This window comes from Triturus cristatus, chromosome 3_2, assembly GCF_964204655.1.
Source record: "Triturus cristatus chromosome 3_2, aTriCri1.1, whole genome shotgun sequence".
NCBI lineage: Eukaryota > Metazoa > Chordata > Amphibia > Caudata > Salamandridae > Triturus > Triturus cristatus.
The window spans coordinates 982,748,384-982,762,408 of NC_140584.1; the positions used below are offsets into that span (position 1 = coordinate 982,748,384).

Below are 14,025 nucleotides of genomic sequence, written 5' to 3' on the forward strand. Positions count from 1 at the left end.
CTAAACATTTTAAATTAAAATAATAATAAAATAATTAAAATACCACACTATATTTTCACTGTATTAAATAAACAACTAATATAATGTTTTCACAATTATAAGGCATAACACAATTAGCACATAACATAATAAATAAGGCATTTTTTAAACAATAAATAACTATTTGTATGTTTATTATTACTTAAATTTCAACACAAACCTGAAATATATCTTAAAATTATGATAATTACAAATCTTACATAATTAATGATCAATTAAACAATTAATAGTAAGTAAGTAATTATCAAATAATTATTTTAATTAATGCCCCCCGTATCCCTACAAACCCAACAATGTGCACCTAATATATAGTTAAAAAGAACACTAATTACATAATTTACAATTATTAATCATCAATTAAACAATTGCTGCTAATTAACTTATACTAAATTAACTATATCTAATTAACATGCCATCCTTTACCCCTACAAACACAACAACCCCCACCTCATATATGGCTTAAACAGTGTCTTAATAACACAATTTACATAATAATCAATTACATAATTATAACTAACATTATCTATTAAAATGCATTTCCTTCACACCTTTTACCTCTAAACAAATCAAAACAAACACCAAAAATATTAATAAAATAAAATATTTATGCCATTTACATAATCAATCATCAATAATAATTAATAACTAAAAATGAATAACTAAATAATCATAATTAAATTACTTCCCAGCCTATACCCCTACAAACCCCACAAACCGCACCTAAAACTTAATGTAAAAAAGATTAATTAAACAATTGCCATTATTATCAAGTAAATAATTAATAATTAATCATTAATTATAATTAATTTACTTCCCACCCTGTACTCCTATAAATCCCAAAACCCATTACGGCACAAAAAGTGCAAATACACTATTACATTAAATTTAAAACCATTACGGCACTAAAAATGCAAATAAACTATTACATTAAATTTAAAAACAACTAAAAATGTACAGACTATATTTAAAAAACATTAACAATCATTATATAAACAATTTATATCATATGCAATTAAAATATATACTAAAATACATAAAAATAATAATAAACAATATTATTAACAACTATGGTGCCGATTCCGATCCTGTAAAACCCGGGTACGAACCGTCGGACGGAGCGTTTTCTCCGTCCGACTCGCACCCAGGAAAAACACCTTCCAAACCCGCAAGTATGATTCGTACAGAAACACCATTTCCGTACGAATCGTAAAAAACACCGACCGGCTAAAATATACCCACAATTCGGATCCGGGACACCGCGTATGCGTCATTCGCACGGAGTCAGGCAGCGTTTTACGGATCAGCAAGTACGATATGTACCCACAGCACTTCGCACGGCAATATTTTTACGGGACCCAAAAAGTGCCGGAAAAGGTAAGTATGCCGCGATGCACGACGAAAAGGGGGCCCGGTACGCACCATACCCCCATCCCTACACGCCTGCACCGTACCCCCACCCCCGCATGTACGGTGCATACCCCCACCCCCGTAGCATACCCCCACCCCCGCATGTACGGTGCGTACCCCCACCCCCGTATGTACGGTGCATACCCCCACCCCATGTAGGTACGGAGCGTACCCCCACCCCGTGTAGGTACGGAGCATACCCCCACCCCCGTAGGTACGGAGCGTACCCCCACCCCCGTATGTACGGTGCATACCCCCACCCCGTGTAGGTACGGAGCGTACCCCCACCCCGTGTAGGTATGGAGCGTACCCCCACCCCCGTAGGTACGGAGCGTACCCCCACCCCCGCATGTACGGTGCGTACCCCCACCCCCGTATGTACAGTGCATACCCCCAGCGCTACGCGCTGTACATACGGGTGTGGGGGTAGGCACCGTACATACGGGGGTGGGGGTACGCACCGTACCTACGGGGGTCGGGGTACGCTCCGTACATACGGGGGTGGGGGTACGCTCCGTGCCTACGGGGGTGGGGTGGGGGTACGGCGCGTACTTGGGGGGGTGGGCTGGGGGGGTGTTCGGCGCGTATGCGGGCACATGTTTGGACGTCTCCATGGTTGCTATGGGAGTTCGCTCCGTACGGTGTTTTTTCCATACGGTGTTTTTTCCATACGGTTGTGCATTCGGACGGACAGGACGGATCGTACTTCCGCGCTCGGACTTCAGTTTACCGATTCGTACGTAAAACTGTCCGGGGACATGTCGGACACTTTTTCCGACCCGAGGACGTGTCGGGGAATTTTCCCAATGCGATTCGTATGGATTTTTTAACATACGAATCGTACTTTCCAGTTTGTACGGGACTTGTACGATTCGTACGTAAAAAAATCCGGATACGATTCATACGGGGAATATTTTTAACGGATCGGAATCGGCACCTATATCTTTGCAAATGATATTAACAACATAGATATTTTTAACATCAATATAAAAAACAGATATTTTTAACATTGATATTACTTACCTTAAAATCGATATTTTTGTCAGCAATATTTTGTGCTTGATATTGTTGCATCACGATAGTTGAAACTCAATATTTCTGCTCTTCAATATTTTTTTCGATATTTTTTCTGAATACCACCCAGGATAAGAACAAGCAGGTCCAGGTGTTCAGGTCTTTATTAATCTCCTCCAAAAGACAGGAAAAATGTAAATTGCATAGTTGGTGTCTGTTTAGGGATTTTAACCCCTTCAGTGCCACGCCCTTTCCCCCTCCTGTGCCGGGCGTTGCACTAGTGGGTGGGGCTCATGACGAGATAGTCTCGTCATGGGCACAGCGCAACCGTGCTCCATGACGAGACTATCTCGTCATGGGCACTGAAGAGGTTAATTCCTAAATAATAAATATTAAGAGGAGCCCACTGTAAAGGATGTGTATCTTTTAGGACTTGCATCATCTAGAGCAGGAGTATCAGATTGAATTTTTCTGATTTGGCAAGCATTCCTCCCATCACCTTTTGCGTTTTTGATGCACCACCAGGCCAGGGAGAAGACATAAATAAGGGCATTACTTTGTGACTAAGCGATATGCCTCTGACTCTGCCCCGTTTGGTTATGCTTATGGTATGGTGAGCCATGTAAGTGATGCAGACAGTGTATAATTTGAACAAGGACAAATGTGCGTTGTGAATACAATTTACTTTTTTAATTTAAAAAACCCGCTTTTGTGAACGGAGCATTATATTTTTAACCTCCATGCAAACATCACTACGTTTTACAACTGCTTAGAGGGAGTGGCCATTTCAAGGTTGACATAAGTCGCCCGATTTATTGATGCAGCTGATTCTAGATTTCAGCCCTCAGCCGTAAGACCCGCTATTTACTCAATAGTCAGGAGGAGGAGCTTTTCATCTGTTCCAAACTGCAGTGAGAGAATGGCTGTCTGTTGGAGATTGGCTGGACCGTCAATACAACCACTCAGCTGTTGCTCTGTGGGCATGCCCAGGTCTGCTCATGGCAGGGCCGGACTGGTCGTAGCGGGCACCGGGCAATCCCCCTGTGCGCCGCACGGGTGGGGGCCGGTTTTGGGCCCCTGGGTGCCGTTTTTGTTACAGGGCCGTTTTTGCAGCATAGCAACAAGAACAAGATAAATGAATCTTTCTGTGTTGGCCAGAAAATCTGGCATACTGGTAATCAGGGCCAGTGTAATTACCACCATTTACAGGCAACTCGTCAACGGAGGCCATGATCTGCTGTCTCAGGAAACAGGGCGTTGCTTCAACCACCTTCCTGCAAAAATCAAACAGTATGGGGACAAAGACAACAATGTTTAAAGAAAAAACGTCTTCACTAACCTCGTGACTAAGAATTTTGGAAAGTCAACGCTGATCTTAATTAATACGGTGAAATTTTCAGAACTCAGTATCAGGGGAGGCCTGAAAGAAATTAACATTACCACAAATTACTTCACAGCTCTGACACACCAATAAAAATACAAACTGACTTGACTTATTTGAAAATGCCTATGGCAGATTATAATAAGGGTTTCCACTGTTTGTGCTCCTTGTGTAAAAGGGAAGTCGGCCAACAGATTTCGTTTCAGTCTATTTTCCATAAATATTTCTTCAATCTTCATCTGGGCAAAAATTGCAAAGGACTGATTTCGAAACCTTTTCAAAATATATTTTGACACTTCTTTTGCTGATTCACTTTAAATGTGTGTAATGTTATAACAAGGAAAATTCCCGATCCATGAAAACCCGTTATAAAGTTAAGTTTGAGTCCAAAGGATTTAACTGAAATGAAACAATATAGCAAAGTCTTTTCTTTAGTTCAGAGGTGGCCAATGTAGGAAATATTTGTCAGCACTTCAAGACGCTCCCTAGAGGAAATTTTCTTGCTATATGTGCACGCTCTTTCTCCAAGGGAGGATTTGAGATGTGGCACAAGGGCCTGAGCAGGTGATGTTGGAGCTGGTTAACCAGGTGCGAGTCTCCGCATCGGCTTAACATCCTGTGATTCTGAGCAAATCATTTAATCACCCTGTGCCTACCAAAAATGAATGTGTCCTTGTGTAAGGTAACTGGTGCTCATGTAAAGCGCTCCAATACCCTCTGGTCGATTTCACGCTATATAAATTGAAGGCACACAAATGGCAACAATGGGTGCTCAGCAAACAGTATAAGGCAGTAGTCATGTTGCAGTAATGTTGGTGCTACCAAGAGAGGAGGGCTCGACTGCCAATTCCACACTAACAGTCCCTTCAAAGAAGAGAGTAGAGAATCATAATAGATAGTCAAAACCAATCTCAGTCCACTTTTAATTTTTTGACATCCGTTCAGGGACAAAATTCATTCCATGTTTGGTTTTCTATAGTACAGCTCCATTTATCAAATGTTCAGCTTGAAATTGTAGATACGTAAACAAAGTAGTTTCCTACAGCCAACACGTGTTTCGTCATGTGTTATCTCACACCATGACTTCTTCAGGGCAGAGGCCAACAGGATAATATTCAAATCCAGATATTTCCTCTATGGCATCCAGTAACGCCTGTGTTAACAACAGACAATGGTATTCTGAAACCCCTCAGTAATAAACCCACGGGGTCAATCCACTCATCAAATCGGTCCAAATAAGTATTCGCGATGCAAGTAAATAATGAAGAAATGTAGTCTGATGCGGCAGTAGAGTAATCCTTGGTTTGCACGCAGAAGTTACTGGATGCCATAAAGGAAAACTCTGTATTTGAATATTATCTTGTTGGCTTCAGCCCTGACGAAGTCGAGGTGTGAGATAACACACGACGAAACAAGTGTTGGCTGAAGGAAACTGCTTTGTTTACGTATCTACAATTTCAAGCTGAACATTTGTTGAATGGAGCTGTAAACCAAACATGGAATGAATTTTGTCCCTGAACGGAAGTCAAATAATTAAAAGTGGACTATAACAATTAAGACGTTGAGATTGGTTTTGACTATCTAATATTTTGTGAGTGCTCAGGGAGGATTTCTGATGATTCTCACGCTATAAAAACCTGCAAAAAATAAATACTGAATGGATTTTTCTGCCATTCAAAAAGTGGGGAGTTCAAGGTGCGGTTTGCTGTTGGCGCAGCATAATTTTGGTTTCACCTTTTTACGTCACAAATGCGCAATCTACGTGTGCATTTAGCACCTTGTAGTCTGTGTTGTAATGTACTAATGTAACCCCATATTGAAGCACATTCACTGTCGAACTAGAGATTCCTAATCACCGTGTGCCTTAACAGTATTAATGATGAATGGATTCTCAATGTAATTGAGAAAAACATCCGCAGACTACTGAAATGTGATTACTTTAGAAACGAAAACGATTTATGTAACTGTGCTTATGTTTCATATGCATTTACAATGTAGTTCGTAGTCACATTTACTCACACATATTCAGGTTTTTTACTATATGCAAAGTGTAACATGAATCTAATGTACTGACATTTTCCATTTATTTGTAGTTGTATGTGCACAATTATATCAAATTTTTATATATTAAGTAATACGCTTAAGTTGACCAAAGGCCTTTATTTCCTTCTCTATAAAATGATGCTTTCCCATTTCTCCTCGCGTGTGTTTTTTCTAGCCGGTACATTCACATAGTGTGTTTCTTTGAGAATAGATGTAACACTGTATTAGTGAAGAGAGAGAGAGCCTGAACAAAATAACCTTGACAAACAATGTGGAGAGCCAGAACGTCAACTGACAGTCCCTACTCGTCAATTTTGCAAGGAGACACTGGTATCCAAGGACAATGTCGTTCCCAGGTCTGGCCAGGGAGAATCTGCTAATGTTGCAGATCATAACATGAGAAAGGAAAGAAAATTGGAGTCTCTGATGACTTCTGCCATGCTGACACCTTCCCCCATATCCTTCTTTTCATGCATTTCCCTTAATATTTGAGATCCCTTTGAATTAACCATTCTCTGTGTTTTAGATTCTAATTTAAATGACTTTAGACTTTACTCATGTTTAGGCGACAGAGCCAGAGACTCTTCTCTGAGCACCAAGTCCTTTAGCTAATTTTCTGTATTGCTGTGACTGAACTACTTGTTGGTCTTATACTAATACGCCTGAACTTCTTTAGAATACTGGATTGTCCTGTTCTTATTCTGTATCTTTACAGTATGGTTTGGAGATTTATCAACGTTTTTTGGCGGGGGGGTTTATATAGCTCAAAGTCGACCCAAAGGTATCAGAGCACTTTACATGAGCACCAGTTGAGTTACTGAGAGGCACATTCATTTTTGCTAGGCACAGGGAGATTACATAATTTGCCCAGAATCACAGGATGTTGAGCGTCCCTGCCGAGACTCGATTCCGGCTCCCCAACTTCGAGGCAACTGCTCTAGCCGTTATGCCACATCCTCTAGCTTAATCTGACTACTAATTTGTAATAAAACCCTTTAACTTTATGTACTGATTCCTGGTCCTTATTGTGTAGCCAAATGCGTTACACTGTAAATTGAATTGATTTAGTTCATGCTCACTCCTTTTAGTGCTCAGTCAACATATAAAAGACCCATTGGATAACCAATGGTGAGAGGTTTGCCCAGCGCTGGATCAACTGGTAGCTTGTCGGATGGTTTGCCACTGAGGTGAAGGAGTTAGGATGTACCATTCAGAAATTGCCCAAACACAGTCCAAATTCCCCAAAGCTATAGTTCGCTCGGAGGATTGATGAAGTTCCAGCAGTTCGGAAGTGAGTTGTAGCAGAGGAGTTGTGAGTATTAACAGGGTTGCACGTTGCAATTGCTTATGCTTAGCTTGCAGTGTTTTGCAGTGATTGTGTGGTGTTCTGAAGATGTTTTAAGTTGTAGTGTGAATGTGGCGCTTAATGCAAAGAAGTAGAAGACACTGTGGTGTAGTTGTCTGCTGTGTTGTAGTGCTTGTCATGAGATGTCGTTGACAGCACAAATGATATAGGGACTTAATCTGTGCGTGATCATGAGGTGCAATTGGTATAGTGAATCTCAGTGCAGAGGTAAGAACTGAATCAATCTGAGTGAGACCCCGCTGATCAAGGTTTCATTCAAAGTGTAGTCAGGATAGATTGATTAGTGTTGTTCCGGACTGTTTCTTGTGTTATTGAATACTATAATTTCTTTAGAGAAGTAGGCAAAGGGGCTCATTATGATGGGGGGCGGACCTGAGTCCGCCCACCATCGTTGCGGTGATTGGGACCGCCCGCCAGTCATGCGGCGGTCCCACCACTGAAATTACGATGCGCCCTCCAGTATGGCGGGCGCATCCAGGGGATTCAACATCGCGGACGGTGCTGCTGGCTGCAGCACCGTTCTCAATGTTAATATGTCATGCAGTGCATTTCCCTGCACAACGTGGAAGGCACCACGTGGTGCACCACCACCCCCCCTTCACAGAGGGGGTCCGCCACGGGCCCCCAAATCCATTCTCCGCCAGCCTTTCCATGGCGGGGAAACCGCCGTGGAAAGGCTGCCTGAGGCCAGCATTGTGATCTGGCGGATGGTGCCTGCTAGGCACCGCCACCATTCACCTTCATCTGTCCGCTCCGCCAGGCAATTGTAACGATGGCCTATGGGGGAAGTGTGGCGGGCGGTAGTCGCGCCCGCCACACTTGCAGAACGATTCCCCCCGCCATCCTAATGTGGCGGGGGAATATTGGCAGTCAGATGGCTGAGGGCCCGCCACCGCACGGCTGGCGGTGGCGGGCCTTCCTCCATCATAATGAGCCCCAAAGTTAGTTATTGAACTTTACATGCATTTGTTTTGAGTGTAAATTGTTGAGAGAGTGAATTCATGGAATATTGGAAAGGAGAGTGAGCTGCTCCAAGGAGAGGGATTGACATCACTAGGTGCAGTGCTGGTATTGATCGGTGGGTGAAGAGCTGCACTGGTATTGGTGGGCTGTGCCATGCTACTGGTTTATTCAAAAAGCTATTCATGAATTTTGCATATTTTTGACCGAAAATGAAAGTCTTTAAAGCACTGCAGAGTCTAATTAAAGGAGATGTGACTATACCTTTTAGAAAAGGAGAGGAGGCACCACCCAAATATATGCCAGGTCATTATATGGCGATACCTGTGCGTCATTACGCTTGTATTCAGCTTAAACAATGGCATAAGATCACTGAGAAAGATAGCCCACTTATGTTTCCCTGCTATGGTACATTTAAGCTGAGAATCATTGAGCATTCCAATAGGACATGGTATGACATGAAACCGCCTCCTAGACTTACACAATAAGAAGCACTAAATGCTTGGGAACATAGAGCTCACCTAAGGCAGAGAGAAAGATTTCAAGGAATGGTCAAGAAGGCTGTACGTATATGTGCGGATGCTAGGTGGAACGCAGAACAGAAATCATGGAGAACTGACATGATCAAGGGAGATAGACTGTACCCTGATTGATGAGTGAGGAATATGAGACAGGTAAACGGAAGGATAAGAAAAAGAAGAAAGAGATAGATGATACAGGGAATGCAGCTGAAGACAGGGATACTGACTGAAGGACACATGTATAAATGAGTTATTGTTAAATCGTCCACCCCCATATAATGAGGCCCAAGCTAGAGGGAAGATCAATGTGAATATTAGTGGGAATTCTGATCTGCCCACAGCACCAATAGAGGTGCATTTTAATTCAAGGGGAGAGAACTCAGGGATAATAGCTCTTCTAAATTCACCTGTCCAAAATCCCCCAGATGCATTGATGGCCCCTGTTACAATTGGTCCTGTAGTCCCTTATATAGACCTGGATTGGCTGTACATACTGCACACACTTTGGCTGTTCCCAATGGGATGGGTATCTCAAACAGTAATCCTGTGGGTTCGACAGTGAGGCCATGTACTCAAATTCCTTTGGTTTCCACACACGTGAGAACCTCATGTTTAGTGCAAGTGCAGACCCAACATTAAACCAGACAGTGTTTCCCCCGACTAGATGGTTTCCCCAGGGATTGTCACTCTTTTTCTTACCCAACACAAATGCAATTCCTAGTGTTAATCATAGTACCGCCAATACAGGAATACCTATGGGTTTGTCAGGCTTTGACATGTCCCTTTTGAATTCACCATCTAGTACAAATCATGGTTCCTCCAGTGGAGAGAAAAAAATCCTACATTTCCCTGCAGAGCAACCTGGTTTTACTCCTCGAGAAGTCGATGACTGGCTCAAAGGTATACACACCCCAAGTAGAGGTGAGTATCTAGGACCAAGTAGAAGAACTATTCAAACCCAAATTAAAATTTGAATTGGATGTACTGATGCTTGGAAACCTTAGCCTAGCCTGATTAGATGCTTACTGAGATGATGACCTCATATTCATGTGCAAAGACATTACCAGACGAGTGAGACAGTCTCATGAAAGATTGGGCAAATTTGCCTATAAATATGAAATTGACTTGAATAGGTCCAAGGCTTTACAGAGAAGTTACAGGATAAGCTTTAATGACCATGATCTCACTAACATGAGACCGCCAGGAGTGAAATTAAAGATCAAGAAATCAACTGGCTACGTTCGAAAGTGGAGTGAGCTGGATTGATGGGAAGGCAGGTGGGCAAAGAAGAAACAGGCACATGCATCAACCATTTTTGCAAGCGCAAATGGTGTGATTCGCAAAAATCGGCCGTTTGCGCCGACAAAAAGAGCTTCTTCGATGCATCAACCTGTCAGCCTCTCGCAATTTAAGAAATCACAAATTTTTGAGATTTCTTAAATTGTGATTGCATTTAAGGAATCACAATTTGCGATTCCTTAAATGCAATGCATGATGGAATCACAAATTGCGATTTTGCTAATAGGGGTCGCAAATTACCATCAATTTGTACTTGTTGGTAATTTGCAAAAACTTTGAAAAATGCATTAAAGTGCATTTTTCAAAGTTGTAGGTTACACACACACAAGCCCTTGGGGCATGTGTGTGCGCAGCATGTGGGCACAGATCATTTTCAGGGGTGCAACAGGGTGTCCTTTTGACAACCTTGCACTCTTGAAATTGCATGCGCAATTTGCAAGTACCTAATTGCGCATGCAATCTTCCATTCATTCCTATGGGCCTGGAGGCGCATAGGAATGAATGGGAAGCATTTCTTAATTGTGACTCGCATTTTGCGAGTCGCAATTAAGGAATGTTTGGGAATCGCTAATTTTATAGCGATTCCTACATGCATAGGCTTTTGCTATTCCTTGATTGCGATTCCTTAATATTCGCAATTAAGTAATCGCAAAAGCCTACATTGATGTATGTTACTGAAAGAGCCCAGAAGAGTGAGACTGGAAATACCGCTAGCAGGAACAGAGGAGGAGGATGGAGATATATAAATGCTTCCAATGAGAAAATTATGAGATGGAGTTAATGTCCTTGTGCCCTAGAGCATAAGTGATCTTGCATCATTCACAAAGGATTTTCCAAAATTGAAAGAGAACACAATGGAATGGTACAATTAGGTTGTCAGGGATGTAAAGATATCAAAGGCCCTTGGATAGATTTGATTACCTTGTTTGAGATTGTGGTTTCAGGTGATTTGTGGGTGAAATGCAGAATAACTGTGGAGTGTCTTGAGAAGGAACCTATGACACATCCAATAACTAAGGATCCCTCACAAGTGGTAATGAATAAGTATTGCCGGAATAGAGAGTGATCATTTCCCCCTCCAACTATGGTTACATCCAGAGCCTTTTATATCCAATATAAGCATGGAAGCCATGCTAAATAGCCCCGTTGGGGAACTCCAGGTTACAAACAATAGGCGCGCTATAAAGTGGCCCTATATCTTGGCTAAGGAAGAAACAATGGTAAATATTTATAATACATTTGCTGATATATTTGAAGCATGCCAAATGCCTGCTTTAGGCACCCAGGATGTTTTAGATCTACATTATAAATTAGTAGATGCACTCACTCCTCATTTAAGTAAAATCTATAAAAAGGATTTGAACCAGAAAGATAATCACTTAGAGATAGCAAACCAATGGTATAACAAGGATTGTCGTGTAGCCAAGACTAATCTGATTCAGGCTGTTAAATTAAAGAATCCCCAGGGCATCCAAGATAGTAGACGAGCATATAATAAAATATTGGCCCAAGCAAAAAAAGCATGGGACGATGCCCTTTGGGATGACCTCTTAAATGCGGCCAATCGGAAAGATCAGGGCACATTTTGGAATTTAATCTCTAAAGGAAATAAAAAAGGCAGATCATCCAGGGATATCTACCTCGATGAAAAAACCTGGTGTGATCATTTTTCTAAATTATATTGTAATACTAATGAGGGGATGGCTATGGAGGACCAGGAGATTAATATAACAACTGATAATACCCTTTTGCACTTTAGTCTAGAAGAAACTATTGAGGCGCTACAGGCTATAAAAATGGGCAAAGCCCCTGGTCCTGATAAAATCCCTGGCGATTTGCTAAAGCACGATATAGAAGTTTGGGAACCCTATATTAATTTTTTATGTAATTCTATAGTGGCCGGAACATCAATTCCCGAATCCTGGAAAGGGGCTGAAATTGTAACAATTTTTAAGAAAGGGGATCGTTATGATCCGGCCAATTACCGCCCTATAAGTTTAATAGATCTTTTACAAAAAACTTTTGCCAGACACATTTTAAATAGACTTTTAATATGGATAGAGGGGGCACAGATTTTATCTAAATACCAAGCAGGATTTAGGTTAAAAACCAGCATGGTTGATCAAGTATTTAGATTTATGTGCATTTGCTGGAAATATATTAACATAAGGAAGGGCAGTTTGTACGTAGCATTTATTGATCTGAGGGCCGCTTTTGACCTTGTACCTCGCAAACTACTGTGGTCTACTCTTGAGAATATGGCAGTTCCTAGTGAGTTACTTAAGGAATTACCTAGACTACACACAGGGAATTATGCCAGAGTTAGATGGGGTAAGGGAGGAGAAATTTCAAAAGCTATCCCTGTAGGTCGGGGTGTACGTCAAGGTTGTGTGTTGGCGCCCACACTCTTTTCTTTATATGTTAACGATATACCCACCTACTTAAGAGATTGCAAACACGACTCCCCGAAATTAGGAGATGAGGCGATCACCGCATTACTTTTTTCTGATGATACAATGCTCATATCACAAACCCCACAGGGTCTACAAAACCTAGTAAATACTTTTAATAATTACTGTGTGGAGAAGGGGTTAGAAATAAACTCATCCAAAACAAAATACATGTCCATAAACCCTCAGAAATCTTTTAGAAAGAATTTGGCCTGAAATAATCAAAAATTGGAGTATGTGGAGAGCTTTAATTATCTGGGCATTACGCTGGATAGCATGCCTTTTTGGAAGGGGCAGTTGGAAAAAAGTAAATTAACTTTGAAACAAAATGTATTGCCTATCCTGAAGGTGCATGGCAGTAGTCAATCTAAAGCGATCACGCCGGCACTAGAATTATTTAAAGCAAAGGCTCAATCAGCGGCATTATATGGCGCTGAAGTATGGGGCCATTCCTGCAAAAATAATTTTAAGAAGGAAGAAAATCTCTTCATACGCAGGTTGCTTAAAATACCGACAAGAACCCCGATAATTCCAGTGTTTATGGATATTAACCTTAAAAGGACTGATCATCAAGCCACACTAAGGCCACTACTATATTGGGTTAGATTATGGACAACCCCTGAGCTGAGTGACTATAAGAGTGGACTGATGGAAATAATTAGAATTGATGAGTATAAAAATATTACATGGTTAAAACATATTTCCCAGTGGTTTACAAGGTTAGGGTTCTCCCATTTTTGGGAAGAACCCCAGAATATGTCATCATCTTCCAAAAAACTTGTGAAATCTGCTTTTTGGACATATATCAAGGATGAAGTACTCTCTAGTTCCTTATTAGGTACATTGACGCAGAGATTTTTGATTATTAAGGATACTCCTGCACTCGAACAATTTATGGACGAGATAAGACCCCCCCTAGCAAAAACATTATATTTACAATTTAGATATGGGGTCTTGCAGACCTCTGTAAATACTAGTAGCTGGAGGGGCAATGATGCTAGAGGATTGTGTACCCTTTGTTCCCAAAAAGTAAAAGAATATGACGCCCATCTACTGTTTTTCTGCCCAGTTTATAAAAAACCAAGGGACCGTTGGATCAAACCCTTCTGTAAAAATATGGGGTTCAGGTTCTTTAAAGAGGCAGAACGCACATTTAAGTCAAATACTTCGCAACCTATAGTGTTTAGTATAAGTAGATTCCTATTTAACGTGTATCTTATAAGGAATCAGATTGGTTGCAAGCTGTAACATACACAGGCTGGTTATACCATTTCCTGGCCTGGCTAGACACTATGAATTTTATCTATTCCCCCTTTTTTAATATGTATTTAGAAATTGTTTTAAAATATTATCTGGCTTTTTAATTAATTTATAATGTATGTCTTGTTTTAAAAAAAAAAAAAAAAAAAAATTTAAAAGCATAGCTGGGACATAATTCACTGTGGTTTGACCTTCGTATGTATTACTCGGAATTTGGATTGTGTATCTGTACATGTTATTGGTAATGTTTATGTATGTTGCTTTTATGACAATATAAGTCAAAAT

General features: G+C 41.0%; 1 protein-coding gene across 4 annotated transcripts in view; it reads right to left on the reverse strand.

Moving 5' to 3' along the window:
* P2RX1 (purinergic receptor P2X 1) overlaps positions 1-14,025 on the reverse strand; it is a 997,156-nt gene that overhangs the window by 330,130 nt on the left and 653,001 nt on the right. For all 4 annotated transcript variants that reach the window (XM_085646926.1, XM_085646924.1, XM_085646927.1 and 1 more), the window contains one exon: positions 3,800-3,880. In XM_085646926.1, coding sequence (XP_085503052.1) covers positions 3,800-3,880 — 81 coding nt within the window. The remainder of the gene's footprint in view (positions 1-3,799; positions 3,881-14,025) is intronic.